This window comes from Umbelopsis ramanniana (genome assembly GCF_025399195.1).
Source record: "Umbelopsis ramanniana AG unplaced genomic scaffold K450scaffold_29, whole genome shotgun sequence".
NCBI lineage: Eukaryota > Fungi > Mucoromycota > Umbelopsidomycetes > Umbelopsidales > Umbelopsidaceae > Umbelopsis > Umbelopsis ramanniana.
In genome coordinates this window covers 221,273-248,830 of record NW_026252115.1, presented here as the reverse complement: position 1 = coordinate 248,830, position 27,558 = coordinate 221,273, and the positions used below count along the sequence as shown (strand labels likewise).

Below are 27,558 nucleotides of genomic sequence, written 5' to 3'. Positions count from 1 at the left end.
CAAAGAACCCAACCCTAAGTCGTCTACGCGTTCGCAGAAGAAGTCGGTTAGAAAGAAGGTCGGCGTCAATGCCACATTCTTCCGCCAAATGGCCAAATTGCTGCCTATATGCATCCCAAGTGCTGTGTCCAGAGAAACTACCTTGTTGGCAGCTTTGGCTATTGTCTTGATTGCCCGTACCTGGTTGGACATTTGGTTTTCGGCATTCAACGGGTAAGTGGAAATGCGGTCTCACGGAGATCACGAAGCTCAATTTCAGCTCAGCTCAGCTCAAACTCCTACCTACCCTTGTACAGCCAAGTCGTCAAAGCTATTGTATCGCGCAATCGCGAGGCCTTTATATCCAAAGCTATATTTGAGTTTGGCTTAATGATGGTGAGAAACTGAATACTACCTTGCGTTGTGGTGTATATTCGTCTAATTGCAGTAAACTTCTCCAGTGGCCCATGAGTATCGTCAACAACTGCCTAAAATTGACCATCAGCGCTCTGGCGTTATGTTTCCGTGAGCGTCTCACAAAGGTACTACCCCTTCCCAGACATGTGGTTCATGTTTTCGTATATACCATTATCTAATGTTATTTCGATATTTTAGCATGCACATAACCAATATCTAGATGCTATCACTTTCTACAAGATTGCAAACTTGGATAATCGTTTGCAAAATGCCGATCAATTGTTAACGCAGGATATTGACAAATTCTCTGAAAATCTGTCGCACTTGTATTCAGATATTGCCAAACCACTTGTGGACATTGGTCTGTTTGCATACAAGCTGGGTGAAGCAATGTAAGTGAGGTTGGTAGGGATGAGAACCGTGGTGAGTGCTTTGTAATAACCTTTGCGGTGGTGGTTTTTCAGCGGTGGAGAAGCCCCAGTGTTCATGATTGCCTATTTCGTGATGTCTGGAATCATCCTTCGTGCCTTTTCTCCTCCCTTTGGCAAATGTGGGTATTGAATGTCCGACGGTCTCGTTCAATCCTTCTAGCATCTCATCGTTTTTTTTTCCTGTGTAGATACGGCTATTGAGCAAAAGTTGGAGGGTGATTTCCGCTTTACCCATGTAAGTTTTGTTGCTTGCAATTCATCGATGGCTCTATTATATTTATCTGTCTATGTAGTCTCGCATCATAGCGCATTCAGAGGAAATCGCATTTTATGGAGGTGGTCAAAGGGAAAAGGAGGTAGTTGAGAGCAGCTTTAGAAAGGTACAGTGCCTATACTATGAGAGGTGTCTTGTAAAACCATCGCATTTACTCATAGCACTTTTTCCAGATCTCTCGTCATATCCGAAAAGTCTATACTCTTCGATTTGTGAATGGCATATTCGACTCTGTGCTTGTAAAGTATTGTGCCACCATGACCGCCTACTAGTGAGTGTGTTTCATACCTTATATCGTCACACTATGCACAATATTTTAATCTTGTCATGTAGCCTTTTGGCCAGACCTGTTTTTGATCCACGCTATGGTATGTTCACATACACTATGTCATTCGTAGCTGGTGTTACCGCTAACTATTATCGCCTTTGTAGCAACTGAACAAATGGGCATGGAAGCCAGTGACCCAGCGAAGTTGATGGAGGATTACTCCAGGAACTGTATGTGAAACTAGTTGACTGCATCTATAACATATGCCCTTACTAATCCGTAATACCATAGCGAGTTATCTGGTCAACTTGTCGCAGGCTGTTGGTAGACTCATCCTTACTGGTCGAGACCTTACTCGATTTGCTGGCTACACAGTATGTCCACCCCCGCAGTCCGTTTCACAGACGTTTCACATTAACTAATCCTCATTGTCCCTTTCAGTCTCGTGTGTCAGAATTATTTGATGTTATGCAAGATGTCGGCGAAGGAAAGTATTCTAGAACCATGGTCACTGCAGACACAGGAGAAGCAAACCAAAAGGAGAGTAAGTATTCGCGGTCGCAAGCGGTATTCCTATCGGCTACTGTAGCCCAGACTTACAACTTAATATTCATCACCTCTATTCAGTCATCGATACTACACATTTGAAAGGAAAGGTGATCATCCAGGATGGTGTCATCAACTTTTCCCGCGTGCCCATTGTGACACCCAACAAAGATGTCTTGGTAGGTTGTCTTTTCAAAATAAGGTCGTGTCGTTGGTCGATGCTGAAGCTCTCCGCTTTCCCAACAGCTGAAGGAGCTTTCGTTCAGAGTCGAAACGGGAATGAACTGTTTGATATCTGGACCCAATGGATGTGGAAAAAGTTCACTGTTCCGAATTCTGGGTGACTTGTGGCCTTTGTGGGGTGGAACCGTCACCAAGCCAGCAGCATCCAAACTATTTTATGTTCCCCAAAAGCCCTATTTGGCTCTAGGTAGTTTCCGCGACCAAGTCATTTACCCTGATACTCGTGAGGACGCTCTTGATAAGGGTTTTGACGACGAACGCTTGATGGAACTTTTGAACGTTGTTCATCTTGGCTACCTTGTTGAGCGAGAGGGAGGATGGAGTGCAGTTCAGGATTGGGCGGAAGTGTAAGTGTTGGCTGTAAAATATGTTTCAGGAGCACCATTGGGCTTATGCATCGTTTACAGCTTGTCTGGCGGAGAGAAACAAAGAGTGGCCATGGCTAGATTGTTTTATCACAAGCCCCAATTCGTAAGTACACACAATAGAGCTCTCGGTGATAATCATTGCCACTAATGTTGTGGGACAGGCGATTCTGGATGAATGCACGAGCGCTGTCAGTATCGATGTCGAAGCTATCATGTACCAGTATGCAAGAGAGGCTGGCATCACTCTCTTTACCGTGTCGCATAGGTGAGTAGCGCCGGATGAAGAACACCTCGAGACACCTTTGCTTACCCTTCCTCAATGTTTCAGAACCTCGCTTTTGCGACATCACGAATACCTGCTTCGATTCGATGGAGAAGGCCATTATGAATTCAGAGAGTAAAGTACCCCGCCTTTGAATGTCTCATGGCAAAGACTTTATCTAACACACTCTTTTTTTAGACTGGATCCAGAAGACACAGCTGCTGCGTTCGGATTCGGACATGGCAAGTCTCAAACCGCTGGAAAGGTGGAACAGTAGAAATACACCAGTTTAGAAGCAATGCTTGTGGGTTATCTGTTTAATACATTCAACAAGGAAGTACCAAATATGGGATGAACCTTTCTAGAGTAGGTTATGATGTCATGGAGATGTCTATAGATACATGCAGTAACAATGATGGGTGGGGGGTAATTCATAATGCAATAGTTAAGATTAATCTAAGGTAAGGGTGAATGCGTGGACTATTTACGAGCTGACAGACGATAAGCTGCCTTGAGAGAGAGAGCTGTGCAACATTTCAAAACGTCGGATGCCTTCCAAACGGTCATAATGTGGAGGGGAGTAAGCAGGGTATTCGTCCTGCAGATGATGGCTTCCTGGTATGTGTTGTGGGTGAGCGCACTTCTTTTGTGTTTTGCGGAAAGCGACGACGCAAGGACATTGGAAGCCCTTGATCTCCATTTCATCCTCGTCTAACTTGTAATCCATGATAGCTGTCTGGTAGGTGGGAAGTGTGGCAAAATCCTCCTTGAGTCTGCAGTCAAGAATGGTCATTGGGATATCGAGGCGGATTCGATCAAACACGATGTGCTTTTCTTCAGTAGCAGCTGCCATTTCTCCAGCGGTGGGGGGACGTGAAATCATGATATCGAGCTTGAGCCAGTGCTTAAAGTCTATCTCAGAGAAGGTGGTAGAATGATTGGTGCGAATACAGTTGGGCAGTGTGAAGATCAAGCGCCGTTGGAAAGCCGATCCCGATAGTGGCACCTGAGCATAGTAAGAAGACAAAGCTCGGCGCAAATCACTTTCAGTCACTGTCTGCTCTTCGCCAGTTTCAGCGAACTCGGATATATCGATGATGCGTTTAAGATTAAGGTCCTGGTCCGTGAGTTCATTTCGGCGAGCATGGAATTCGGGAAGTCGGTAGACTCGACGTTCGCTGAGAACAGCGGATAAAGATTCCAAATGAATATTTTTCATCAGTGGAGATAAGGTCAAATCCACAGCAATGTCAGTGCCTGAGGAGGCGGTGGTTTTCTCTAGTTGTATATAAGCGTCGCATGATTTAAGATGACGTTCGACGTTGACAGATGTATCGCGAAGAGCATTGTTGGTTAATGCTTGATCGTTCCATTCAGTTCGAAGCAACAAAATATCTTTACGAGATTTTATCTTCGACCCAAATCCGGAACGTTCGACGGAAGCGGTGAGGTAATATGTGACTTTGGCAAACTCGTCCTCGATGGTCTCGACCAATTTGTTGGACATTAAAAATTCGAAAGGATACTTGTGCATTCCAGAAGACAAGTTGAGGGTTTCGGTAGCCAAAATTATGTTTTGTTCATGAATCGTCTTTTCATGATAGAGCTTGGTTCCACGCGCACCAATGCCTGGTTGGAAAAAGTTACATAAGAAATTGCACAGCAATTGAAAGACATAACTTTTTGAAAAAACAAAATCATATCATACCTTCAGGCCAAACAGTATAGCTCTTTCCTACTAACTTGATGGAGATGGATGTGGCCACCATAGGGCGATGCAGCATTAACAGCACTTCACCTCCAAGGACATGACATATATCAGAGGTTTGGCTTTTCAAAAGTACAACTGGCCATGGTACATCAATTGAAAGATGGGCTCCAGACACAAAAGGAAGTGCGAGGGGCATGGCAGACGAAAAGGAACGAAAGGAAAAGAAATGTAAGTTCTGGATTACAATATGACAAAACCAAATAGAAAAAAAAAAAAGTCAGATCCACGCACCGACTCAGCTCAAACGTGAAAGAAACAACAGTCACTAAGCCATTCTGACAAATTTTCAGGGTTCAGCGATCTCGGCAACGGCCTCTAATCAGGCAATTATCGACTTGTAAGGTCAAGAAGACATTGCTAGTACTTCTTTCCTTTAAAAATAAGATCCTTTGTCGGCAACCTTCCCCGCAATACTTTTTTGTTCCCCAAAATCAAAAGGCGTTTGAACCGGACTCTATTCTGTCGTACTTACCACTCCCATCCAATCATATCCTGACGCCTGGTAACGTTCTGCAGACGCCAGTTTGCCATAATTAACATGCAGCACGCTCGACTGACTATTTGCTCGGTTGGCAATTGAAAAAAAAAAAGAAGAAAAAAAACATGGAAAGTCCTCTATTTCAACCATAGCATGCATGGAATTCCTTGATGACAGTTTGATAGTCAGTTCATAATCCTAGCCAATGGAAAAACCAAGTTTGGGTTAAAAATCGCAAAGCCCGAGAGTTCCAGCTCACCGCTTTGCCGACCGATGCCCGCATTTCCGTCTATCCCAGCATTTTCCTTTCCACGCCCGGTAATGAATGTTGGCGGAACTGGCTGGCCTTTTAGACGCTAAACGCTGACCGATGGTGTTTTTCAGTTATTTCCATTTATTATCCAGTACCCTACAGCTGATGTTCATCTTATCACATTAAGCCTTTACCAGACACTCTCAGAAATATTGACCAGTATTTCAAAGGAAAAACTAGATGTGACGAATTTAACCGTATTTCAGTCAATAGGTAGAGCTATGTAGAGGCTGAAGATACCAGAGCACATAACCACTACCCCTTGTAATATAATATGAAGTGACTACTGCTTCTTAATACTGCTATACTTTATTCATTCGGTGGTTTGCCTTGAAAAGCTTTGAATACTTTTCATTATTTTAAGAATCTTTAACGATAGTCGAGTTACTGGGTTGGCTTCCGTCAACCAGCCAATGAGGTGACGATTAAATGTTTAAATGAACCTTGAAAAGTAAAATGTCACAATTTTCTTTCAGGCAGTCCGACAACCTCGTTCGACCGCGCATTGGACTGATACCCGTGATATACATATATGGAGTCCCAATGGACTGAAGTGCATAGGACATGCGACAATGATCCTAACAAAATATCACCAATATCTTCTCTAGTATGGGATCCATACCTGGATCTTCTTTGGTCTGGAAACGACAAGGTCAGAACCTTTCACCATGCATAGCCCACTTCTTGCTCGTTCGCTCACATGCTATTACATGCTACAGGGTCGTGTGACATCCTATTACGCGCACGATGGAATGCAACGATATACTTCATTCAAAGGTCACAGCGATCAACAAATCCGACAGATTGCGCTGAGCGACCGAGGTATTATCAGCCTTAGCTCTAATTCCTTGCAGATGCGTAACCGTCGAGGTCTGGTCAAGTGGAACATTAGGTAAAGTATGCATAGGATGAATCCAAGCAATATGCAGCTGTCTTATCGCTCGAGCCTTTCTTCTCTCACAGCAACGAGAATACTCAGGATTTGCACTGCATGACCACCTCAACGTTGGCGAACAATGAATTACTGGTTGCAGGTCAACAGGACGAGTTGTTAGTGGTCAACGTCAACTATGGTACGATTAGTCGCAAGATTTCAGGAGCAGCAAACACGGTGGTGATGAAGAAAGCGTCGTCATCTCGTCTTATCTGTTGTGGTAGCTTGACGGGTGAAGTCACGTTACGAGATCCACGTACCATGAAAGTTGAACAACGCGTACAAGCTCATACCGGAACATTGTCAGATCTGGAGGTATCTGGCAACATGATGTTGACGTGCGGATTTTCCAATCGGTAATGCAATGACCGTTTACTTCTTTTTTTTTTTTGGGAGGCTGTTGGTTTTATGAGTGTACTCACGGAATTCCTTCTGTATGTTCCAGTCAAGGTTCCTTGATGATTGATCCATTGGTCAAAGTTTATGATATTCGAATGGCCATTCGATCACTGGCCCCAATTCCTTTCCCTAGCGGACCAGTCTTCTTGAAGATGCATCCGAGACTCAGTACCACCGTATTCATTGTATCGCAGTCAGGGCAATTTCAAGTGTGCGATGTTACCAATTTGGCAATGGGCTTGCATGCTCCAGCTGGCCAGTTTTATCAAATACCAACAAGCAGCTACATTACGTCGATTGATGTGTCTAGTACGGGTGAAACTGTCGCCATTGGAGATGCATCAAGTTTTGTCTTTCAATACGCAGACCGTCCCGATTATTCCATCAATGCATACTCTGATCCACTGGAAGCACCTGACCCGCCTCAAGCTCGACCTAATGTTTCTATGGATGATTTCAGGTACAGACTGTTTTAATGCTTGGGAGATGAGTACATATTGCTAACTTTTCGGCCCGCACTGTAGCCCTCTCTCGCTTGTTGGCATGCCACATTACACCGAGCCACTTTTGTCTTCTTGGCCATCGAATATGACGTTTGACGTAGGACTCCCTCCGCCACAGATCGAAGAAGAAGTCCTGCGGAATATGAAGACGATCGACTTTGTTGGTTATGCTCCTAACCCAGGTACTAGGAGACGTAACCAAGTTGTTCGCCGCAACAACCAGAAGAATGTGAATGCGCCGAAATTCAGGTCTCAGCAAGCCCTAGAGTTGCTTCGTGGTGGACCAGTGGATGAAGGCGACGACTCACTAGTAAGGAATATGGAACGTTTGATTCTTTCTCCATATGAATTCGTTTGTGCTTAATACTTCACGTACAGGATGGTGGCGAAACACCCAAGCGAAAGCTATCGGTTGATCCAACTGGGTTAAAAATGCCAAGCTCGTATGCTCGCGTTGAGATTCAATACAGTAGGTTTGGTGTTGAAGATTTCGATTTCGGGTAAGCTCTGGTTCATGTCGTATACCCAGGTCATGTTCTTGCAACTCATCCCTTTGATTCTTGCCGCTCAGATTTTACAATCACACTCAGTATGGTGGACTGGAGACTCATATCGCCAACTCTTACTGTAACTCCATGCTACAAATGCTTCATTTTACGTTGCCACTGAGAAAAATCGCTATTTCTCATATTGCTATGGATTGTCCTAAGGAGAATTGTCTCTGCTGTGAACTTGGCTTCTTGTTTCGAATGTTGGAAGATGCAAATGGTCAAAACTGCCAGGCTACCAACTTTTTGAGAGCTTTCCGCACCATCCCCCAAGGTAAGTTTTTTTTTTTTTTTTTTGGAAGACCCACATCCATTACAATTACGCTAACATATGCTCATGTAGCTGGTGCGCTTGGCCTGTTCGAACCTGAACAACCCGATCATTCAATTTCCTACTCTATGCTCATTCAAAATTTCATACGCTTTATTCTTGAGCAATTACATCAAGAGACATTTACGCCGAACTCTAATCCGATCGTTCTACGATCCATCACTGCTGCATCTGAAGTGGAATCTCCATCGGATATGCCATCCACCATTCAGCAGGTGTTTGGTCTCAAAACCACCAATTATAGCAAATGCTCGCACTGTTCGAACGAGATCATTAGAACCACTTATCCTTACGTGGTGGATATCATGTACCCTAAAAAGGTGGGCAACACTATGCTGATATTCGCATTAATTGGACGAAAGAAACTAAAACATTTATTTTGTGACCTAGCTGGCGTCCTCAAATGTCAAGCAGGATCAAAGGATCAAGAAGCGCTCGTTTGCAAGTTTGCTTAAGACGAGCATTAATCGAGAAACCAAGACAAAAGCTTATTGTGTTAATTGTCAGCAATATCAACCGATTGCTACCAAGAAGCTGCTTCGCGAACTTCCTAGCATTTTGACCATTAACTCTGGCATTACATCTTCGGAGCAAGCGAGCTTATGGCGACACCATGCTAATGGTAATGGAAAAGGCAGTCAAGCGTCAGCTCACAATACTACCACTAGTCCTAGAACCGATAGTGACAGCGGTGCAGAATCACCTGGTGGCACTAGCAAGACTTGGTTACCGGAACGGTAAGTATGAATGCTTCACACCGATGCTTTAATCTGACTACTCACCATGCCTTGTATGTTCCAAACAGATTGCTCATTAGGATTGTCGAAGATGAAATTGATATCAAAGCGCTAGATCCAAGACAGCCAGTGCCGATTGAGCTCCTTGTGGGTTCTCAGCAGCTAGCTGTTTATGAGCTCTCGGTAAGTCCTTTTTTTCCAGTTCAGTTTGGCGAGGAATTTCTCAGCAAGTTAGCCTAACGCACTGGTTTAGTCTATTGTATCTCAAGTGCAGAGTGACAGAGAAGTACCACACTTGGTCTCCCAGATCCGAAGTATGTCCATGTCTATAATTTCATCTGTGACATCACCCTACACATTTCTTTACTGAACATTTGAACACCAGTACCCACCGCAGAATTGGAGGGATCCGAAAAGTCACCATGGTACCTCTTTAATGACTTTTTGGTCAAGAATATCGAAGCTGATGAGGTGTTTTCCTTCAAAGGCAGTTGGAAGGTAAGTTACAGTGGAGTTTGGCAAACATCAAACCTTGGCAATGGATGATAACCTCAACCTTTTGACAAAATAGATACCTTCCATCCTTCAATATACCCGGGTTGATTTAGACCAGCTTCTAGATTTATCCAAGCTACCTTCGCATGTTGACCTATCGATCCTCTTTAAGGACATTTCCATTACGAAGTAAGTGCACTCAAAAAGGAAAGCTTATGGTGAAAGACATTTCACTGACTGGTTCTCGCTTTTTAGAAACCCGTCTACTGAGCCCCCATCCTACAAAATTCTTAGCCAGGATGAAATGCCAAAAGCTGGAACTTTGATCTCGATCGATGCGGAATTTGTAGCATTGAGCCAAGAAGAAACCGAAATTCGTAGCGATGGTACCAAGTCTGTCATTCGGCCCAGTCGACTCAGTCTTGCTCGCGTCAGTGTGCTCAGAGGCGAAAGCGGGGATATGGAAGGAACGCCTTTCATCGATGATTATATTGCGAACAGCGAACCCATTGTCGACTACCTTACGGAATACAGTGGTATTGAAGGTAAATTAAATGGCCATATCTAAGCCAATTTGGCATAAATTCATTAATTTGGGGATTTGTCCGATGTAGCGGGTGATCTTGATCCACAGACCTCGAAACACACTCTTGTACCTCTCAAGATTGCGTACAAGAAGCTAAGACTATTGGTTGATCTTGGATGTATCTTCATTGGTCACGGCTTGAAGAGCGATTTCCGTATCATCAGTAAGTATTTCTGGTGACGAATGCATTGTCAGATCTTGCGATTGTGATTCTGACAGTGCACTTTAGATATTTTGGTACCCCCCGAGCAAGTCATAGATACTCTAGATATATACTACATGCGAAACAGACAACGGTAGGTGATGGTGTTTAAGAAGTCAATTCGACACACAGTGGATATTTATCGTTTCTTTCACTGGGCACAGAAAAATTTCATTACGTTTCTTGGCGTGGGCTCTGCTTCAGCTGGATATTCAACAAGTTACGCACAACAGTATTGAAGATGCCAAGACGGTAAGTTGAGACAGCAGATGATTTGAAAGTTGCTACGCAGAAACTAAGTTCTTCCTTTGGTGTAGGCATTGTTGTTGTATAAAAAGTACCTCGAGTTACGAGAGAATGGTACTTTTGGAACGGTGCTCGAAGAGATCTATGAAAAGGGCCGCAAATCCAATTGGTTGAAAGCAACACCAAAGGATACCGGCATTAATTCTCCTGCGGCCTTGACCAAACCTGGTACACCCGGGCAATACAAGCGATAAACCAAGAGGGTGAAAAGTTTTTAAAATAAATAAAAAAAACATAATTAAAATGCAATAATAAGAAAACATTGATACTTTTGACCGCCACAATATGTCAACCGGCTGACATGAATGCATGTAAATATTTACCGCTCACCCTGCATTTCATTCCGTGCGCATCTGGAGCGTGCGCAGCAGATATTACCAGTGTAGCGAAAACGTCTCACGTCATTTGAACGATGATTTGCATAGAGGGAAAGGGGGTCGTGTCGATTTTTACTATTATCACTGAGAACGATGATACATTAAAAAAATCAGACGGTAGAGAAAGTAGCTACTACAAAACTAAAATGAAGGGAAATTTTCTAAGCTGGGTCCATGGCAAAAACCATTTAAATCTCGTGCCAAGTGATGGGAAGAACACCGGTAACGAGGTTACCGAGCTTTTCGAAGGCAGCTTGAGTCAAATCAATAGAGCCGTGGGCGCACTCAGGGCAAGCGTCATTGATGGTGATAATGATGCTCTTGCCACCGCTGGAGACCTTGACCTTCTTTCCACACCAGGAGCTCTTGCCATTGAGGTTACCGTATTGAGGAGCGTTCTAGAAAAAATAAAAAAATTAGTAAAGATGGCTTCATAAAGATTGAAAGTAAACGAGACTTTGTACTCACAAGAGCACCAATCATGTCGGAATTGGATTCAAAAGGACCGCAGGCACCTTGGGCGCCACCTTCAGTTTCAGGAATGAACCAGGTACCTCTTCCAGAGAAAGAGTCAGCACCACCACTGTCATCAGAGCTGTCGTCTTCATTGCTATGATGAGTAGTGGTGGCATGGTGAGTGGTGGTAGTGGTGGTGGTGGTGTGGTGGGTAGTGGTGGTATGGTGGGTGGTATGAGGTTCATGGGTGGTATGAGGTTCCTCGGTAGTGGTGGTGGTGGTATGGTGAACTTCTTGGGCATGGTGGGTAGGAGCAGCAGCATGAGTGGTGGTAGTCTCACCAGTAATGGTAGTGGTAGTGACGTTAACGCCAGGAACGTTGAAGGAATCCAAGTTGACGTTCAAGGCAACGGGCTTATCATTACCGCAGCTGATGGAAGTCTTATTACCATCAGCAGTAATGAGAGGAACGAAAACGAACACACTCTTTCCAGTGACGGTTTGGTAACGGTTGTCAGGGATGGTAATGTCGCAAGAAGTACCGTTGGTGGTGGTGCCATCAAGGTTGACAGCAGTAAGGTAGTCTGAACTGTTGAACGAGTGCAGAGTGAAATGGCTGGTACTGCCGTTGATGGACGAGCATGCATCGCCTTCAATGGTACCATTGAAGGTGATGTAGAAAGGAGTTGAGGTCAAAGTGGTACCCTTGACGACGGTAGCGCAACTCTTGGATTCAGCACGCTTAGAGTGACCAGGGAGTGGGAAAGCGGTAGCCATGGAACCCAGCATGGCTGCGACAGTAGTCGATAGAAGCAAATGACGAATGAACATTATCTTCTTCGTGACAAAAAGAGAAAAAAAAAAGGTTGGTGGTGTTAAGGAATTGGACTGGGGTGGGTGGTGAAGAAGAGAACTTGTTTGCAACCAGGCAAAAAGCGTTAAAGAGAAGCGAGATAAAAAGGATTTAACGTGTGTAGAGAGGTGACCCAGTCTTTATAGTGTAACGCAACTTCTTTGCAACGATACTCAAGTTATTGTGTTACCACAATTTAATGAGGTTAAACTGCCGCTTTGAGTGGCGATAGCCAAGTTCAGCAAGACCACATTTCTGATTTCATTCGGGCAATCAAGTGAAAATTAGCAGGGTATCAGCGCACAACCCAACAGCCAATTTTCTCATCTCCGTGGATTTTGTCATGGCAAATGCGTCCCCTAGTAACTGACTCGACTGAAGATGGGTCCTCAAGTCAAAATGTGGTCCACCCACGTTGTGGCAATGCCCGGATTGGCCATCGATATTAGAATAGAAATATTGGAAGCCTGCAAGAGGCAGGCGAAACTAGTGGCCATTCAGCAAAGTGGGCGACCTTCCTCCTCTTCTTTCGAATCACGAAATCCCCGCATGAGGCAAAGTTGTATTACACAAAGTGCCACCTAATAAACCCGCTTTCTTGACTTTTGCCTATGGAGTTGCTGAGAGCTTCATGTGAAATATGAAACACCGGTTTTATTGTTTTGAATGGCCCTTTGATCTTTCCTTCCTCGTTGAACGCGGGGATCATGAACCATATCGTTCAGCAATAAAATCCATCTTGGACGAATTAAGCTGGATCACAATTTATCGGCGATTGAATTCATAAAAGGATGTACACACCTTTTGGCATGAATTTGAAGAAAAAATTTTAGCTTTTGCATAAAGCGGATTCTTGAACCTGAGATTCAGCGTTGAGAGGAGCACGAAACAGCAGTAACGCACATACTCGAGCCCCCTTTTTGCTTCTATAGTGTCAAGCACCATACGTATTTACTATCCCAAATCAAGTTATAAGCCTGTTTCGAGCAACCTGGCCGACACCGTGCATGCGAATCGTGTAACAAGCCGAGCCCGCGTAAGATTTCTTCCCTGCCTCGTTCGCTTGTGCCCAATCAATCGATTGGTGTAAATCATAATAACCTTTTTCTCAAATTGCTAAAATCCTTAGGGTTCACCTTTGCTTGTTCATTTTGTAGCTGGGCTTGATTGCCTTTTCAGCCATTGCTACTTTGTGCACAAGCCAGGTCAAATTACTTTTATCTAAAAGGCGACCGATCTAGTCTTTCTTTCTCAAATAGCAAAAAGAAACCTCTACTGTGACTTCAGAACTTGTATATCGTAACACTAGTCCGTACAAGCGAGACCCAGCTATGCACGAGGTACCAAAATACTACCAAAGTTTGAAGCTCACTATTATTAGCAAGGCAACACGCTCAAAATACTCGTAGAAAGTTGGACTGCCCGACTGTGTTTGATTGTCGCTAAAATCCAGGGTCGTAATTGGTAAACAATTTCAACATACCCAATCGAGGATAACTGAACCCTGAGGCTGTTGAAAACAGGAGATAGCTCAATTTTCTCCAAACGAACAAAGCACTATACGAGCGTTGCTGAACTGGCAAGGGGTGGGTAAAGTGAAGTTTCCCTCCAGTTTCTAAAAACATGAACATTAACTTTTAATAGCAGTCCCTGCTGAAATTCGCTGAAGCTTTTCAATTTCTTCGGTTTCGTCTCTTATCTCACCTATTGACTTCCCAAATTCCGACCGACTGCACACGCTAAAAATGTTGTCCCGTCCTTCATTTGCACATTGGAGTAACTATAATGTCAAACAATGTTACAGATTAGAATGCGGAATCACTTTGACTTCCTTTTGCAGCCATATAGTGGCGTGCATATGTCATGCAGGAACAAGAGCCACGAATTCGCTCGACAAACAATTTTGTTGTTACGATTATAATTATTTAGTTCATAAACAATTCATCTCTTTCGAAGTAGCAGTCCAAGACCATCTAAGCTAGAATACTTCGACCATTGAATTTAGCCACTTCCATGGATACAAGCAAGGCGTGGCCAACACCAATATTGCCGCCTTGTATCCTGAGGGTATTCAACTATTGTTGTCTGAAGGTTGGGTTAGTACGTTTACGCTCTGAAAAAGCATGTGCTTAAATTCAGTTTTGCTCAATTGGTTATGATTTTGATGCCCTAATTAACACTAAAGGTCAATGAGCTGGATAGATACAATTATATATAACCTACATCCGCAATAATTTCGATATCTGGCTCAAATAACGCAATAGACACAGCTGCTACGGCTAGTCCGTTCAAAATGGGAAGCAAAGAACATTCTCTTGCTTTATTTATTTCTTCTATGGTGATATGATTTGATATTGATAGCAATAAAGATCCTTCATGAAAAAGGTTAGGAACACAAGCAGGTCCTTACTAGTTTAAAATTTGCTTGAAGCCATTTGTTCCTATAATTCTTTGATTCATGGGACCAATCGATGTGCGTTCACGTTAGTACTGCTAAAAGGTCATTGTGTAGGTTACGCTATACTGACTGATTTCATATGCAGTGTTTGCAATATGCAATCATATCAGCCAGCAAGAAATAGAAATACATTTACTTGCCTGATTTACTGTCAGAATCTAAGATTCGAATGGCAGGCTCTTCATTGATCATGTCTCCTTATCTGAGAACATTGTCGTTCCAAGAGCACATCAGTAACATAATGGTCAACTTTCTCCATTTGCTACCTTTGATTCACTATTGGACAATCATACATATGCAGACATGAGTATTGGCACCAACGTCGTCTGAAGCAATCAATCAGCACATTGAGGGAAAACATCAATGTAAACGGCAGACTTCTAATATAATCTGACAGCTACAAGGCCCCCGCCCATCACATTCTGTATGTGTTAGTTTGCATAGGCAATTTTGGATTCATTAGCAAAACAAGATGGTATCTCTATCATATTACGCCACCGTCTCGTTGCAGGTAGTTGCTCAGTATGGAATGAAAACATATTAAGCTGCGGCAAAGCCATGCTGTTGTACACACTAATTGCGTGTTGCAGATGGTGCAAAGGAAAATTCCCCATGAGTGTGTGTTTGGCAAATTTCGACAAATGTGTGGCCCCTGCCTGGTATTACAAAAATTAACCGTGGCAGCAAATTCAATGAAGTCAAGAGATCATTTCCATGACTTCTGTACACCGTAGGCTTTTCTGACTACTTTATCGCTCCAATCCACATTTTCCCTGTTACCTTGAAATTTATTAATTGCATTTCCACCTTGACTTGCAATGCAGCCTTTTTTTTTTCTCCACTAAACTCACTCTCCGTAAACACTGCTTCAACCAAGTCACTTCGCTAGTCTTCGTTCAGCCGGCACTGACCCATTGCTCCTACGTTTGCGTAAATGACTATAACATATACTCCAGGATGCAACATCGTCGTTAATAATAGTACCTCCACGTTACCATCCGACAGTAATTCTGCATGCAGCTTCAACATGGTTTATTTCCTCACTACGCCTGGCTGCAATCTAACATTCATAGACCAGCCGTACTTCGCGAAGTGCGACAGCCAAAAGCTTTGCGTTATCTTGACCATGGATGGCCAGCCAGCCGAAGCTCCTTGTGACGGATCAACTTGGAATATCACGGGACTTCTATTACCTCTCAAGTCGGTGGTCGGATCTTGCACATGTCAGTTTGGTCAATCAACAACTAATGGCACGACAGTTGCGCTGCCAACAGCTCTGCCGTCATCAAAATGGACAAATTCAATTATATCACCCGCACCAGCCGCAAGCTCTACAATCCCTTCAACTTCTATAGCAAATCCTCTTGTCCTTGGCAAAAGAGAAATAGTTCTCGTCTTTGCTCTGGTAGCTTCTACTATGATCAGGATCATGTTATGAGGCGATCACTATCAATAAATTCAGTCTTTCCAAGAGAAAATTTGGGCACCATTTCTATGCTATGTTATGCTTTGGTGGTCTATTGGGCCATACGGTACCAGTGGGTACACACTGGTCCAAATTGTAGACGTCTAGACGTCGCTCATGTTGTCAATGGTAAAACAAAATGATTTTGAATATCTGTCTTTCTTCAATTGGTCTTGCCTTAATCCTTTATTACTTTATGTCAAATAGACAAGTCCCTAAAGCTCATTTTAGCTTCATCAACATTGCAGCGTTGATCTAATTTGACGGTCAATCTGGTCATGAAGCCCCGATTTACCGGGGACAGAAATGAAACAAACAGTGCATGGCATGACAAGTGGCACAAAAAGTAAGGAGAAAAACATGAATAACACTAAATTCTACTTCCATTGAGCAAGTGGTTCACAGACAGTGATTCGTTCACATCGACAAACACTCCTCGACATGACCAGCAAATGCTAATGACACCATGATACAATATAGCCCCGAATATTCACATTGCTGAGGCTGGTTATCGCTTTATATATGTACTCTGGTAGTGGCTAAGCAACTATCAGCGGCGCTGATGAAGATCGTGCTACAGGAACTATATTTTCATCCTATCATCGTCAGCGAAAATATTTGAGAAAAGTTTTTATATGGTATTAGTTGAGGCTTATACTACCCCGGTAAGAATTCAACATAGCGCTGGATAACGTTTAGGGAATAAACCAATGTATAAACCACTTGATCATATCACTGTACCTCTGGTGTCTTTTACAACCCATTTCCTGCTACTTTTTACTACTGTTTGCGCCTACATCATGAACATTGATCTGGATCAACAGCATTATATTTGGCGCCATATATAGCAACAGCACATGTGGAAAACGTGATAATCTGACACAACGCAACGAGTTACCAGACCATTCCTCACGAAATCTAAAACAGAAAGGTAAAAGCCTTAAATCCAAGGCTGAAGCGCAGCAAATCTATGCATGCTAATACATATTTATATGTCACCATGGTAACGCTGAAGAGTTCTATATAAATGGGGCCATTTCACCAACTGAATCTTTTTACCACTGCTTCACGCCTTTCATTACTTCCGTTATGACCATTACCTTCTCTTCAGGCTGCCCTGCTACTACTCCTATTCCCACTCCTTCGCCTGTTGCTGGGTATGACTCTTGCTATGCAAACTTTGTCATTACTGCAGCAAACTGTACTATTACCGTCGATAATCAATTCACGCCTTGCCAATGCGACGCTTCTGGTAATTGTTCAGGGGTATCAGTAGCTGGCACTCCCACAGCCGACGCGACTCAAGCCATCCCATGTAACGGTCAACCTATCCCATTCCCATCCACTGGCAGCTCTGAATTCTCTGTTTCAGGATCATGCACATACAAGAAAGCAGGTTCTGCCACTACAAATAATAATACCAGTGCTGGAATTTCACTGACCAAGTCAAACATGCTAATTGCTGCTAGTTTAGTGCTTTGTGCTGTTATCGGTAGCTTTTAAATATAATACATCGAATGTGTAATGTAGCTTGACCAGCCCATTTTTCCGCACCTGTTGACTTAATGATTGACAGTGAGAGGATTTTGGAGTTATAATTTGTTGATCTGGCAGATTCGACAGAGACAGTTTGAACTACCACCTTCAAAGTTGCCTTTGCGTATGTGATATAGGAATTGGTATTTCTAACCTTGTTTTCTCAAGAGATTTTACCCTTTTCAAATACAACCATGAAACATTCGCGCAAACTTGATATAATGCGCTCAGACCGTTACTGACGCTCAACCACACATATTTCTGTCTCCTGGTGTTTTAGGTAATGCAAAGGTCGACTTTCATAGTCAGAAAACTTTATGTCTATCTGTGGTGCCACAGCATTACATCGGCGTATACTGAGTCAAAAATACAAAGTGACCCTTGCCTGAAGTGTATTGAATGGCAATCAGTATCATCATGAAAGCAGATAGTATGTCAAGAAGAGCTTGTGAAAATGGAAAAAATGCAGCAATCTTAAGATACTGATAACGCAGAGTGTCAGTAATTGTATTTTTGTCACTCTCAAGTATATAGTTTGCGTCTGAAACACCGGCATGGTTGAGCAACGTAGATTGCCATATAAAAACGCACGAATTTCAATAATTATAGGGTCCTTTACCTTTTCTTTTTACTTTTTTTCATTTCTCAAGTCGCTCTCTTATTCCTTAATGTCAGTCACCTTCTCGTCGGGCTGCGGTTTCAGCCCAGCCGTTACTACTCTCACACCTATAGCTGGATGGGACTCATGCTACATTAACTTGGTCGTCACTGATAGGTCCTGCACCATGACCGTTGACAATGTTTTTGCTCCATGCCAGTGTGACGCTTCTGGTAACTGCTCAGGATTTCCATTGGGTGGTACCTCCCTGGCTGATACGTCTTACACTTTACCTTGTAACGGCCAGCCGATTCCATTCCCATCCACTGGCAATGTTGATATTGCGGTTTCAGGATGGTGCACATACAAGAAAGCAGGATCTGCCACTACAAATGATACCAGTGCTGGAATTTCACTGACCAAGTAAAACATGCTAATTGCTGCTAGTTTAGTGCTTTGCGCTGTTATCGGTAGCTTTTGAAATGAAGTACATCGAATGTGTAATGTAGCTTGATCAGCCCAATTTTTTCCATCTTTTATCTGCATCTGTTGACTTGATGATTGACAGTGAGAGGATTTTGGAGTTATAATTTGTTGATCTGGCAGATTCGACAGAGACAGTTTGAAATACCACCGTCAACGTTGCCTTTGCGTATGTGATACAGGAATTGGTATTTCTAACCTTGTGTTTTCTCAAGAGATTTTACCCTTTCAGATATGACCATGAAACATTCGCGCAAACTTGATATAATGCGCTCAGACCGTTAATGACGCTCAGCCACACATATTTCTTGTCTCCCGGTATTTCAGGTAAGGCAAAGGTTGACTTTCATAGTCAGAAAACTTTATGTATACCTGCTGTGCCACAGGATTACGGTGGCGTATACTGAGTCAAGAATACAAAGTGACCCTTGCCTGAAGTGTATTGAATGGCAATCAGTCTCATCAACAAAGCAGATAGTATGCAAAAGAAGAGCTTATGAAGACAGATAAAATACAGCAATCTTATGATGCTGATGATACCAGGTGTCAGTAATTGCTTGATCACTCTCAACTATATATTTTGGGTCTGTAATGCCGGCATGGTTGAACAATGTAACGTTGAATTGCAATATAAAAACGCGCGAATTCACTAATTATAGGATCCTTTACCTTTTCTTTTACTTTTTTTTCATCTCTCAAGTCGCTCTCTTATTCCTTAATGCCAGTCACCTTCTCGCCAGGCTGCGGTCCCAGCCCTACCGTTACTACTCTCGCACCTATAGCTGGATGGGATTCATGCTATTTTAGCTATGTCATCACTGATGGGTCCTGCACCATAACTATCAACAAAGTTTTTGCTCCATGCCAGTGTGACGCTTCTGGTAACTGCTCAGGACCTTCAACGGCTAGTACCTCCCTAGCCAATACGTCTCACACTGTACCTTGTAACGGCCAGCCAATTCCCATCTCAGTCACTAGCACTAACGGCTCTGTGTCCTCTGTTTCAGGATCATGCACGTACAAGAAAGCAGGTTCTGCCACTACATATAATACCAGTGCTGGAATTTCACTGACCAAGTCAAACATGCTAATTGCTGCTAGTTTAGTGCTTTGTGCTGTTATCGCTAGCTTTTAAATGAAATACATCGAATGTGTAATTTAACTTGATCAGCCCATTTTTCCACCTTTTATCTGCATCTGTTGACTTGATGATTGACAGCGAGAGGATTTTGAGTTACAATTTGTTGACCTGGCAGATTTGACAGAGACAGTTTGAACTACCACCTTTAAAGTTGCCTTTGCGTATGTGATATAGGAATTGGTATTTCTGACCTTGCTTTCTCGAGAGATTTTACCCTTTTCAGATACGACCATGAAACATTCGCGCAAACTTGATGTAATGCGCTCAGCCCGTTAATGACACTCAGCCACACATATTTCTTGTCTCCCGGTATTTCAGGTAAGGCAAAGGTTGACTTTCATAGTCAGAAAACTTTATGTCTACCTGCCGTGCCACAAGATTACGGTGGCGTATACTGAGTCAAGAATACAAAGTGACCCTTGCCTGAAGTGTATTGAATGGCAATCAGTCTCATCAACAAAGCAGATAGTATGCACAAGAAGAGCTTATGAAAATAGATAAAATGCAGCAATCTTATGATGCCGATAACGCAGGATGTCAGTAATTGTATTGATGTCTCTCTCAAGTATATAGCTTGCGTCTGAAACACCGGCATGGTTGAACAACGTAAGGTTGATTGCTATAAAAACGCGCGAATTTCACTAATAAGATTCTTTACCTTTTCTTCTACCTTTTTATCATCCTTCAAGTCGCTCTCTTCATTCCTTGATGACAGTCACCTTTTCGTCAGGCTGCGGTCCCAGCCCTACCGTTACTACTCTCGCACCTATAGCTGGATGGGATTCATGCTATCTTAATTTTGTCGTCACTGAACTGTCCTGCACCATAACCTTTGACAATGTTTTTGCTCCATGCCAATGTGACGCTTCTGGTAACTGTTCAGGAGTTTCAACGGGTGGTACCTCCCTGACTGGTACGCCTCAATCTTTACTTTGTAACGGCCAGCCGATTCCATTCCCATCCACTGGCAACGTTGATATTGCTATTTCCGGATCGTGCACATACAAGAAAGCAGGATCTGCTACTACAAATACTAGTGCTGGAATTACACTGACCAAGTCAAACATGCTAATTGCCGTTAGTTTAGTGCTTTGCGCTGTTATCGGTGGCATTTGAATAAATATATATAATGCATAACGTAGCTTGACCACCTCACTTTATTACATTGACCAGTATCTGTTGACTTAAAATTGACTGCGAGAGCACTATGAGTTATAAATTGTTGGTGTGGCGCTGTCTCGACATAGGCAGTTTAGAACTTTACTTTCTAAGCCCTGTGTGCGTATGTATACCAGGGTTGGTAATTCTCATCCTGTTTGCTTGAGAGACGTTAACTTTTCGCAGACATGACATTCAAACTTGTAAATAGAGAGCATTACTCATATCCATCATTTCAATAGCAATTTTAATAGAGTGTGCTCAAGTCATGACTGACGCTCAGTCACGCACACTTCTTGTCTCTTAATATTTCAGGCAATTCAAAGTGTTGACTTTCGTAGTCAGAATGCAAAATGGTAACATGCTGTGCCACAGTATCACAGTGGCGTAAACTCAGTTAAAAACACTAGCTATCAACACCTGGAGTGCATTGAACGGGGGTCAGTATAATCACGAAAGCAGATAGTATGCGTCAACAGAGGTCATTAAAAAACAGATAAGATACAGTATTGTTACCACCCTGATGATACCGAAGTGGGTAATTATATTGACCTATATCTCAACTATATGGTTTTGTGTCCGGGACAGCAGGATGGTGGAAAGATGTAACATTAGATCGCAAAATAAAGTGTACGAATTTCACTAATTATAGGATTTTTCACTTTTCCTTTCATCTCTCAAGTCCTTCTCTTCCATCCTTAATGACAGTCACCTTCTCGCCAGCCTGCGGTCCTAATCCTGTAGTTATTCTTCCCGGCGGACCTATAACTGGATGGGATTCATGCTATGTAAACTTTGCCATCAGTAGAGGGTATTGCACCATGACCCTTGAAAATGTTTATGCTCCATGCCATTGTGACGCTTCTGATAATTGTTCGGAAATGCCAACGGGTGACACTGCCCTGCCTGGTCAAAATTTACTTTGTAACGGCCAGCCGATGTCATTCACATATAACCGTCATGTTACAGTTTCAGGATCGTGCACATACCAGAAAGCAGTATTTACCGCAACAAATGCCAGTGCCAGAATTTTGCTAACCAAGATAAACATGCTAATTGCCGCTAGTTTAATGCTTTGCGCTGTCATTGCTAGCTTTTGAATAGATATATCTTGTGTATATGCTTGACCAACTCATTTTTTCTCCCAACATTGGCTGCGAGAGGATTATGAGTTAAAAATTGTTGGCGTGGCACTGGTTCGACAGACTCAATTTGCACTATTACTTTCCAATGCATCTCTGCGTATGTAATACCAGAGTTAGTATTTCTGACCTTGTTTGCTTGAAAGATGTTATCTTTTTGCAGGCATGACGATTTAACTGTACAAAGAAAAATATTAGCACCTATCTTTTCAATAGCATTCTTAATAGATTGCACTCAAACCATTACAGACGCTCAGCCACACACACTTCTTGTCGTCTTATATTTCAGGCCCACAGTATGACAATGGCGTAAACTGAGTAAAGAATCATCGTTATCCACACCTAAAGCGCATTGAATCGCAATCAATATTGTGAAAGTAGATAGTATGGTCAGAAGAGGACATTAAACAAAACAGAGAAAATGCCATAATCATATAATGTCAACAACACCAAGTGTTGGTAGGGCATTGATCTGCCTCTCAACTCTACGGTTTTGTGTCCAGGAAAACAGGATGGCGGAAAGATGTAACGTTGTATCTTTATATAAAGCGCCCGATCTTTTTTACCAATTATGAGATCTTTTACCTTTCCTTACTTCTCTCAAATTCCTCTCTTCAATTCTTAATGCCAGTCAAGTTCTCGATAGGTTGCGGGTACCTTCCTCCACCTACTGCATTTGAACAAATAGATGGATTTGATTCATGCTATGTGAACTTTGTCATCACTGAATTGTTCTGCATTAAAACCTACGAAAATGTTTACGCTCCATGCGTGTGTGACTCTTCTGGTAATTGTAAAGGAGTATCATTTGACACTCCCAAGCTTACTACGTCTCCATCTTTACCTTGTAACGGCCTGCCTATCCCATTCCCATCCACCGGCAGCCCTTTTTCCTCAGTTTCAGGATCATGTACATACGAGAAAGCAGTATCTAAACTTAGTTATTCCTATGAGAGTGCTGGAATTTCTCTTACAAAGTCAAACATGCTTATTGCTGCTAGCTTAGCGCTTTGCGCTGTCATTGGAAGCTTTAATTAAATACTTAATACCAACTAATAGCCCACAATCCTATTTGACTGTGTAAAGGCTGTAGACGGCATACGAGCTGAACTAATCAGTGTACGCTATGTGGATATAAGTAGCTGGATCGGCAGCTATTTACCAGCGGTTTATTCACTCTTGCAGGAAATTCAATCCTGCCCAAGCTTGTCGGTATCTTGGGATTTGTGATCACACAGAAATTTGATCCAGTAATCAGAACAGTGAAAATTCACTGCACAGACCCTCGGCACTTCTCTACATAACTCTTTGCCATTGCATCCAACTGCTTTTTCAGTTTCGAAAACATAACCAACCATGGCAGTGCGACGTGTGTCTAGTGGCTTGAACTTAAAAGGGTTCATTCTCAAATGGCAATGCATCTAAATTTTGCACGAGAGGATGAGGTAATGTTGCCTTGAGGACATATAGCAAAGTATGCAATACGCTAACTATATGTCTGGCGATGCTTCACAGGAAACCATACAAATTGGACCAGACGAGTAGAAATACGGCATTGTTCGGACATTCTACTATTCGGCGGGACAAGTATGAAGACGAGGAATTTATATCACCGCTGATACTGTATCCCAGGTGTAGATGCCACATTTCGTGGCTGTTTACTTTGCAGAAGTTGTTCAAGTATTGATTCGATAAGGTAAATATCAGATTAACTTTAATCTTATATTGTAGCTGATTGACTAGTTGGTTAGGTATTATGCTTCCGAAAGCTTTCATGAACAAATGGCGGCCATGTTGAGGTTCAAGATATCGCTTGGGTATTTTGACTGTATATATTCAGCACAGGGTGCTTTCAGTGGCAAGGCATGTTGGATCTCAGTAGGAACATCTGCCAATTGGTAGAAAAAGGACAGTTGTCAAACGAATAGATCAGTAGAATAGGAATTAAGCTGGATTACTTACTGGTCTGACTTTTGTTCGGTAGACGTTTCTCAATTTCCTGTAATATGAGTTAGTAGGTAGTGACGACAATTAACCATTACTGGATCCCACAGACTGGCGTAAATTGCAAGTTATAATTGACTAAGATTTAACCAAATTTCGACTGTGTGAGGAGCGGTTAACACCTTCACAAAAGACCAAACATGTCGACTTAGAGGAGCGAGCCACTCTACATTTTAATTAGTTCGAGATGGCACTCACAATCATGTCCATTAGCATCTTGGGAACGCAACAAGTAAACAAGTAGTTACAGAACCTTCTGAGGCGTGCGGGTGGCTTTACACTCCATTGAACTGATGGATTTGACAACTTGAATCTTCTTATGAACGTCTTACTGTTTCACCTAAATCCTTTGCACCAACATCCATTCAACACCAGTACCTCGTTGGGTATACACCGAGTATGACCCCAGCCACTAGGTACTCCACATTGCTATTTTCGCGCCCTGGTATCCAATCCCATAATTGTTTCCCGACACCAACCAGACAAGAAACATGCCAGACATGGATCCAACGACTTGCTAGGTACCCGATTCTTAACTTGGGGGTAGGCTTGTCATACCATTTTCGACTCCATATCTAGACCAATACCCACCTCTCAGAAGCCAGATACCTCACTCACTGAATCTTTAGGTGCCCATATCAAAGATCATCAAGCATTTAAGCGAAATTTTCCAAACCCTTAATTTCCATTGGACCATGTACTTTGTTCCGGTGCGGCTTTAGCGTACATAGTGCCTTCAAATCGTTGACCACGGTAGGTTCTGTAGTGTATTTGAGAAGGTCAGAAAGAGATGGCCCTTGCCGTACTTACGTTTTTGATTGGATCGGATACGGGTCTGTTCTTGGTAGGTTACCTTTATAATAAAATCAGTGTTAACTGTCTACAATTCGCATTGCTCTAGTATTCTTCTATTGTAACATGGACTTACGCTAAGAGTAATAGAGCTGAAAGACGTGGGTGAAGTATTAATGGGCAGTGGAAATACACCATCGTTTTATATTGTCGATCTATCCGCATGATATTATCCTCTAAGCCCTATTATTTACATCTATAGCAATGAAAGGTTCAGCACAGAAAACTTTAAAAACCTGAACAACACCAGCAGATCCACCAAACCGTCTTTTATTGATACTATGACCAGTCGCCACCCTTGGCTTCAAAAACAGAGGTAACGTCTGAAGCTATCACAGATTCTTTGAAAATTTAGTATGTGTTTTTGTACGCAGCGTTATAAGTAATTACTGGTCTTCCTAAGGCGTTTGTGTTTGTGTTGAAAGATCGCAGCTTCATCAGAAGAGTATTTGGAAAACCCCTGTACGACCTTGCTCAGCCCAAATTGCCTACAGTGGAAATGACATAACCACTTCCCTTTTTCCTTCCAACAAAAGTTAAGCTATGCCGAGTATATGATTTGGCCCTTTAACTACTACTAGATTTTATAACGTTCTTGATAGAAGATGACTATTACCACCTCGCCAGGATGCAACTGGAGTCCGACTGCTCAGTCTCAAGCTGGTACGTCCAGCTGCATGATAACAGCAACCATCACCTATTCCGGATGCACAATAACAATGACTAACGAAAGCTTCCAAACATACTGCGATGGAAACAATCAATGTTCTTTCACGGAAATCGATGGTATTGCGCAGAATTTAAAATGTGATGGTTCTTCGTGGACGACTACCACTTCCACCAACGGCCAGACCTTGACGGAAACTGGATCCTGCACTTGTCAAGTACTTAATGTGGCGGCCGTTCCTTCCGCCTCGACAACAGGGCCCAATATACCGCCAACTCCGAGTTCTGGATCTTCTACTATGTTGCGCACCTCAACGGTCTTGCTTATGCTTTGCGTAGTTGCTTTCAACATCGCAGGAAATCTTTGACGTAACGATGCTAGAAAGAACCGTTCTTCTTTTTGAAGAAGTTCAGTTGCCTTTGCAAGCCCAACTATAACATTACCAACCATACATAGCATCGAAGTGTACGGCTTCAACGCCACCTTATTGTTAATTTATACAAAAATGGATAATAAAAGTAAAAAGATGGACAAGCTGTATTGTCCGAACTTTACATGAATTTAATTCTTGATTTGAATGCTTCTAATTCCGAAGATAGATGATTCCCTAGAGCCGAGTTTCAGAATAATAACAGATGTGTCTGAGTATACAGCGACATCTAGGCCCATTTAAACTTGTATTTTGGGGTACGAGTACATTGCTTACTCGTTGTAGTTAAGTTTGAGAGTCCAGAAGCTCTCGGGCAATAGACCCGCTCATGAAAGCAAAACGTACAGCTATCTTTCTAGGTATGTACAGCCCTAGTTATTAGGTTTTTGCGATTTGAATCCACAAAGGATGCAAACGGTAGCTGTGCAATTAGTAAAAGTAAACCGGGTGTGGATTGGAGCACTGTAATCGCCGCACCATATGACAATGATGATTGACACATTTAGATAAGATTTTCGCCTCTGAGTTTGCCGCATCCCCATGCGAGGCAGACTATCTGCCTTCTGTGGCAACATCTTCGTTTGTGAGTAATATAGCTATAATTAGCTTGGTACGCAATATTTCATTGCAGTGAACCTTGGACCCAGTTTTGTCCCATAAATCATTTGAATCATGGCTGGGTATGTGTGACTGAACATAAAACAACAAGCTGCATTATTTTTGTGGGTCTCTACAATCACTTTGGCAACAACGTACATCGGGAAGAGGTGGCTAGCTTTATGTATGCGCCTGTTGTAGCTATTAAATTTTTTTTATTATGAAGACAAACCACGGCTTTTTGGAGGTTTTCTGCTATGCTCATACCCCATTATTTTTGGTAAACAGGTTGTTGGGGAGCATGGTGTTACCTTCATGGTATGGCGAAGCCTGTCGGGTAAACCTACACCTGATTTTTGTAAGCTCTCAACTTGAAATGTTGTGGCTGAAAATCAACCTAGCACACTTATTTCGATATGACAAACTAAGAGCATGCACTGTCGATACAGCTATGAGGGCCGTACAGGCACAATGCTTTACTATTATTCTATATTCTTTATTGGAAGATATTCAAGCATAGATGATACTGTGAGGGGATACCATGAGTGAGGCGCAGAAAGATAAAAACTGCTAAAGTCGCTGCACCTCTATCCTGTATGATGGAGCCTAACTCGATTTATGATGCCGCTTGGTGCAACTAATGGAACTCTCCAAATAAAGGCATGTTAGCGGGTACTTCTGGCGTTTGTCCGTCAGATTCATAACATTGCTGTGGCTCAGTAGCATAACTGGATTGTTTAGCACTCATTGATGGCCAAAGCTCTGACGAACGAATGGCGGTCATGTTGAGGTTCAAGATATCGCTTGAAACAGGGTAGTTAATAGGAAGCGACGGCAAATTGAGCCAACTGAATCTCATATAATGGCGTAAATTGCATCAAGCGTTTAAGAGAAATCTTCCAAATCCATAATTTCCGTTGGATCATATCGTTTCTTCTGGTGCGGCTTTA

General features: G+C 42.6%; 8 protein-coding genes across 8 annotated transcripts; 6 read left to right on the top strand and 2 right to left on the bottom strand.

Moving 5' to 3' along the window:
• Window positions 1-48: 48 nt before the first annotated feature.
• K450DRAFT_242331 (uncharacterized protein) lies at window positions 49-3,169 on the top strand. Its single transcript, XM_051589231.1, has 17 exons — window positions 49-213; window positions 297-521; window positions 595-788; window positions 861-946; window positions 1,016-1,062; window positions 1,121-1,207; window positions 1,275-1,372; window positions 1,435-1,469; window positions 1,534-1,599; window positions 1,661-1,743; window positions 1,811-1,913; window positions 1,997-2,094; window positions 2,162-2,505; window positions 2,566-2,629; window positions 2,688-2,791; window positions 2,855-2,923; window positions 2,987-3,169. Exons 2-17 carry the CDS (start codon window positions 447-449, stop codon window positions 3,063-3,065), a joined length of 1,632 nt encoding a protein of 543 aa, XP_051444487.1. The 5' UTR covers window positions 49-213; window positions 297-446; the 3' UTR covers window positions 3,066-3,169.
• On the bottom strand, window positions 2,919-4,954 carry K450DRAFT_210273 (uncharacterized protein). The gene is made up of 2 exons (XM_051584783.1): window positions 4,497-4,954; window positions 2,919-4,417 (listed from the first exon to the last, which is right to left on the bottom strand). Exons 1-2 carry the CDS (start codon window positions 4,693-4,695, stop codon window positions 3,273-3,275), a joined length of 1,344 nt encoding a protein of 447 aa, XP_051444486.1. The 5' UTR covers window positions 4,696-4,954; the 3' UTR covers window positions 2,919-3,272.
• Window positions 4,955-10,810: 5,856 nt separating this feature from the next.
• On the bottom strand, window positions 10,811-12,118 carry K450DRAFT_280873 (uncharacterized protein). Its single transcript, XM_051593376.1, has 2 exons — window positions 11,237-12,118; window positions 10,811-11,166 (listed from the first exon to the last, which is right to left on the bottom strand). Exons 1-2 carry the CDS (start codon window positions 12,053-12,055, stop codon window positions 10,957-10,959), a joined length of 1,029 nt encoding a protein of 342 aa, XP_051444485.1. The 5' UTR covers window positions 12,056-12,118; the 3' UTR covers window positions 10,811-10,956.
• A 4,941-nt stretch (window positions 12,119-17,059) lies between these two features.
• On the top strand, window positions 17,060-17,744 carry K450DRAFT_242317 (uncharacterized protein). Its single transcript, XM_051589230.1, has one exon. It carries the CDS (start codon window positions 17,090-17,092, stop codon window positions 17,501-17,503), a length of 414 nt encoding a protein of 137 aa, XP_051444484.1. The 5' UTR covers window positions 17,060-17,089; the 3' UTR covers window positions 17,504-17,744.
• A 423-nt stretch (window positions 17,745-18,167) lies between these two features.
• K450DRAFT_280871 (uncharacterized protein) lies at window positions 18,168-18,672 on the top strand. The gene has a single exon (XM_051593375.1). It carries the CDS (start codon window positions 18,205-18,207, stop codon window positions 18,559-18,561), a length of 357 nt encoding a protein of 118 aa, XP_051444483.1. The 5' UTR covers window positions 18,168-18,204; the 3' UTR covers window positions 18,562-18,672.
• A 663-nt stretch (window positions 18,673-19,335) lies between these two features.
• K450DRAFT_272017 (uncharacterized protein) lies at window positions 19,336-19,752 on the top strand (the record flags this gene model as incomplete). The annotated part of the gene is made up of 1 exon (XM_051593036.1): window positions 19,336-19,752. One exon carries the CDS (start codon window positions 19,336-19,338, stop codon window positions 19,750-19,752), a length of 417 nt encoding a protein of 138 aa, XP_051444482.1.
• A 714-nt stretch (window positions 19,753-20,466) lies between these two features.
• K450DRAFT_272016 (uncharacterized protein) lies at window positions 20,467-20,874 on the top strand (the record flags this gene model as incomplete). Its single annotated transcript, XM_051593035.1, has 1 exon — window positions 20,467-20,874. One exon carries the CDS (start codon window positions 20,467-20,469, stop codon window positions 20,872-20,874), a length of 408 nt encoding a protein of 135 aa, XP_051444481.1.
• A 4,645-nt stretch (window positions 20,875-25,519) lies between these two features.
• On the top strand, window positions 25,520-25,948 carry K450DRAFT_199483 (uncharacterized protein; the record flags this gene model as incomplete). Its single annotated transcript, XM_051584604.1, has 1 exon — window positions 25,520-25,948. One exon carries the CDS (start codon window positions 25,520-25,522, stop codon window positions 25,946-25,948), a length of 429 nt encoding a protein of 142 aa, XP_051444480.1.
• Window positions 25,949-27,558: the final 1,610 nt, after the last annotated feature.

What these genes read in the sequence shown, in the direction of transcription:
- K450DRAFT_242331 (XM_051589231.1), top strand. Translation starts at nt 447, where the DNA reads ATGAGTATCGTCAACAACTGCCTAAAATTGACCATCAGCGCTCTGGCG. An exon ending in TTTATCACAAGCCCCAATTC is followed by an intron (nt 2,630 to 2,687) that starts GTAAGTACACAC and finishes GTTGTGGGACAG; the next exon opens with GCGATTCTGGATGAATGCAC. An exon ending in GGCCATTATGAATTCAGAGA is followed by an intron (nt 2,924 to 2,986) that starts GTAAAGTACCCC and finishes CTCTTTTTTTAG; the next exon opens with ACTGGATCCAGAAGACACAG.
- K450DRAFT_210273 (XM_051584783.1), bottom strand. Translation starts at nt 4,695, where the DNA reads ATGCCCCTCGCACTTCCTTTTGTGTCTGGAGCCCATCTTTCAATTGAT. An exon ending in CTATACTGTTTGGCCTGAAG is followed by an intron (nt 4,418 to 4,496) that starts GTATGATATGAT and finishes TTTTCCAACCAG; the next exon opens with GCATTGGTGCGCGTGGAACC.
- K450DRAFT_280873 (XM_051593376.1), bottom strand. Translation starts at nt 12,055, where the DNA reads ATGTTCATTCGTCATTTGCTTCTATCGACTACTGTCGCAGCCATGCTG. An exon ending in CCGACATGATTGGTGCTCTT is followed by an intron (nt 11,167 to 11,236) that starts GTGAGTACAAAG and finishes TATTTTTTCTAG; the next exon opens with AACGCTCCTCAATACGGTAA.
- K450DRAFT_242317 (XM_051589230.1), top strand. Translation starts at nt 17,090, where the DNA reads ATGACCATTACCTTCTCTTCAGGCTGCCCTGCTACTACTCCTATTCCC.
- K450DRAFT_280871 (XM_051593375.1), top strand. Translation starts at nt 18,205, where the DNA reads ATGTCAGTCACCTTCTCGTCGGGCTGCGGTTTCAGCCCAGCCGTTACT.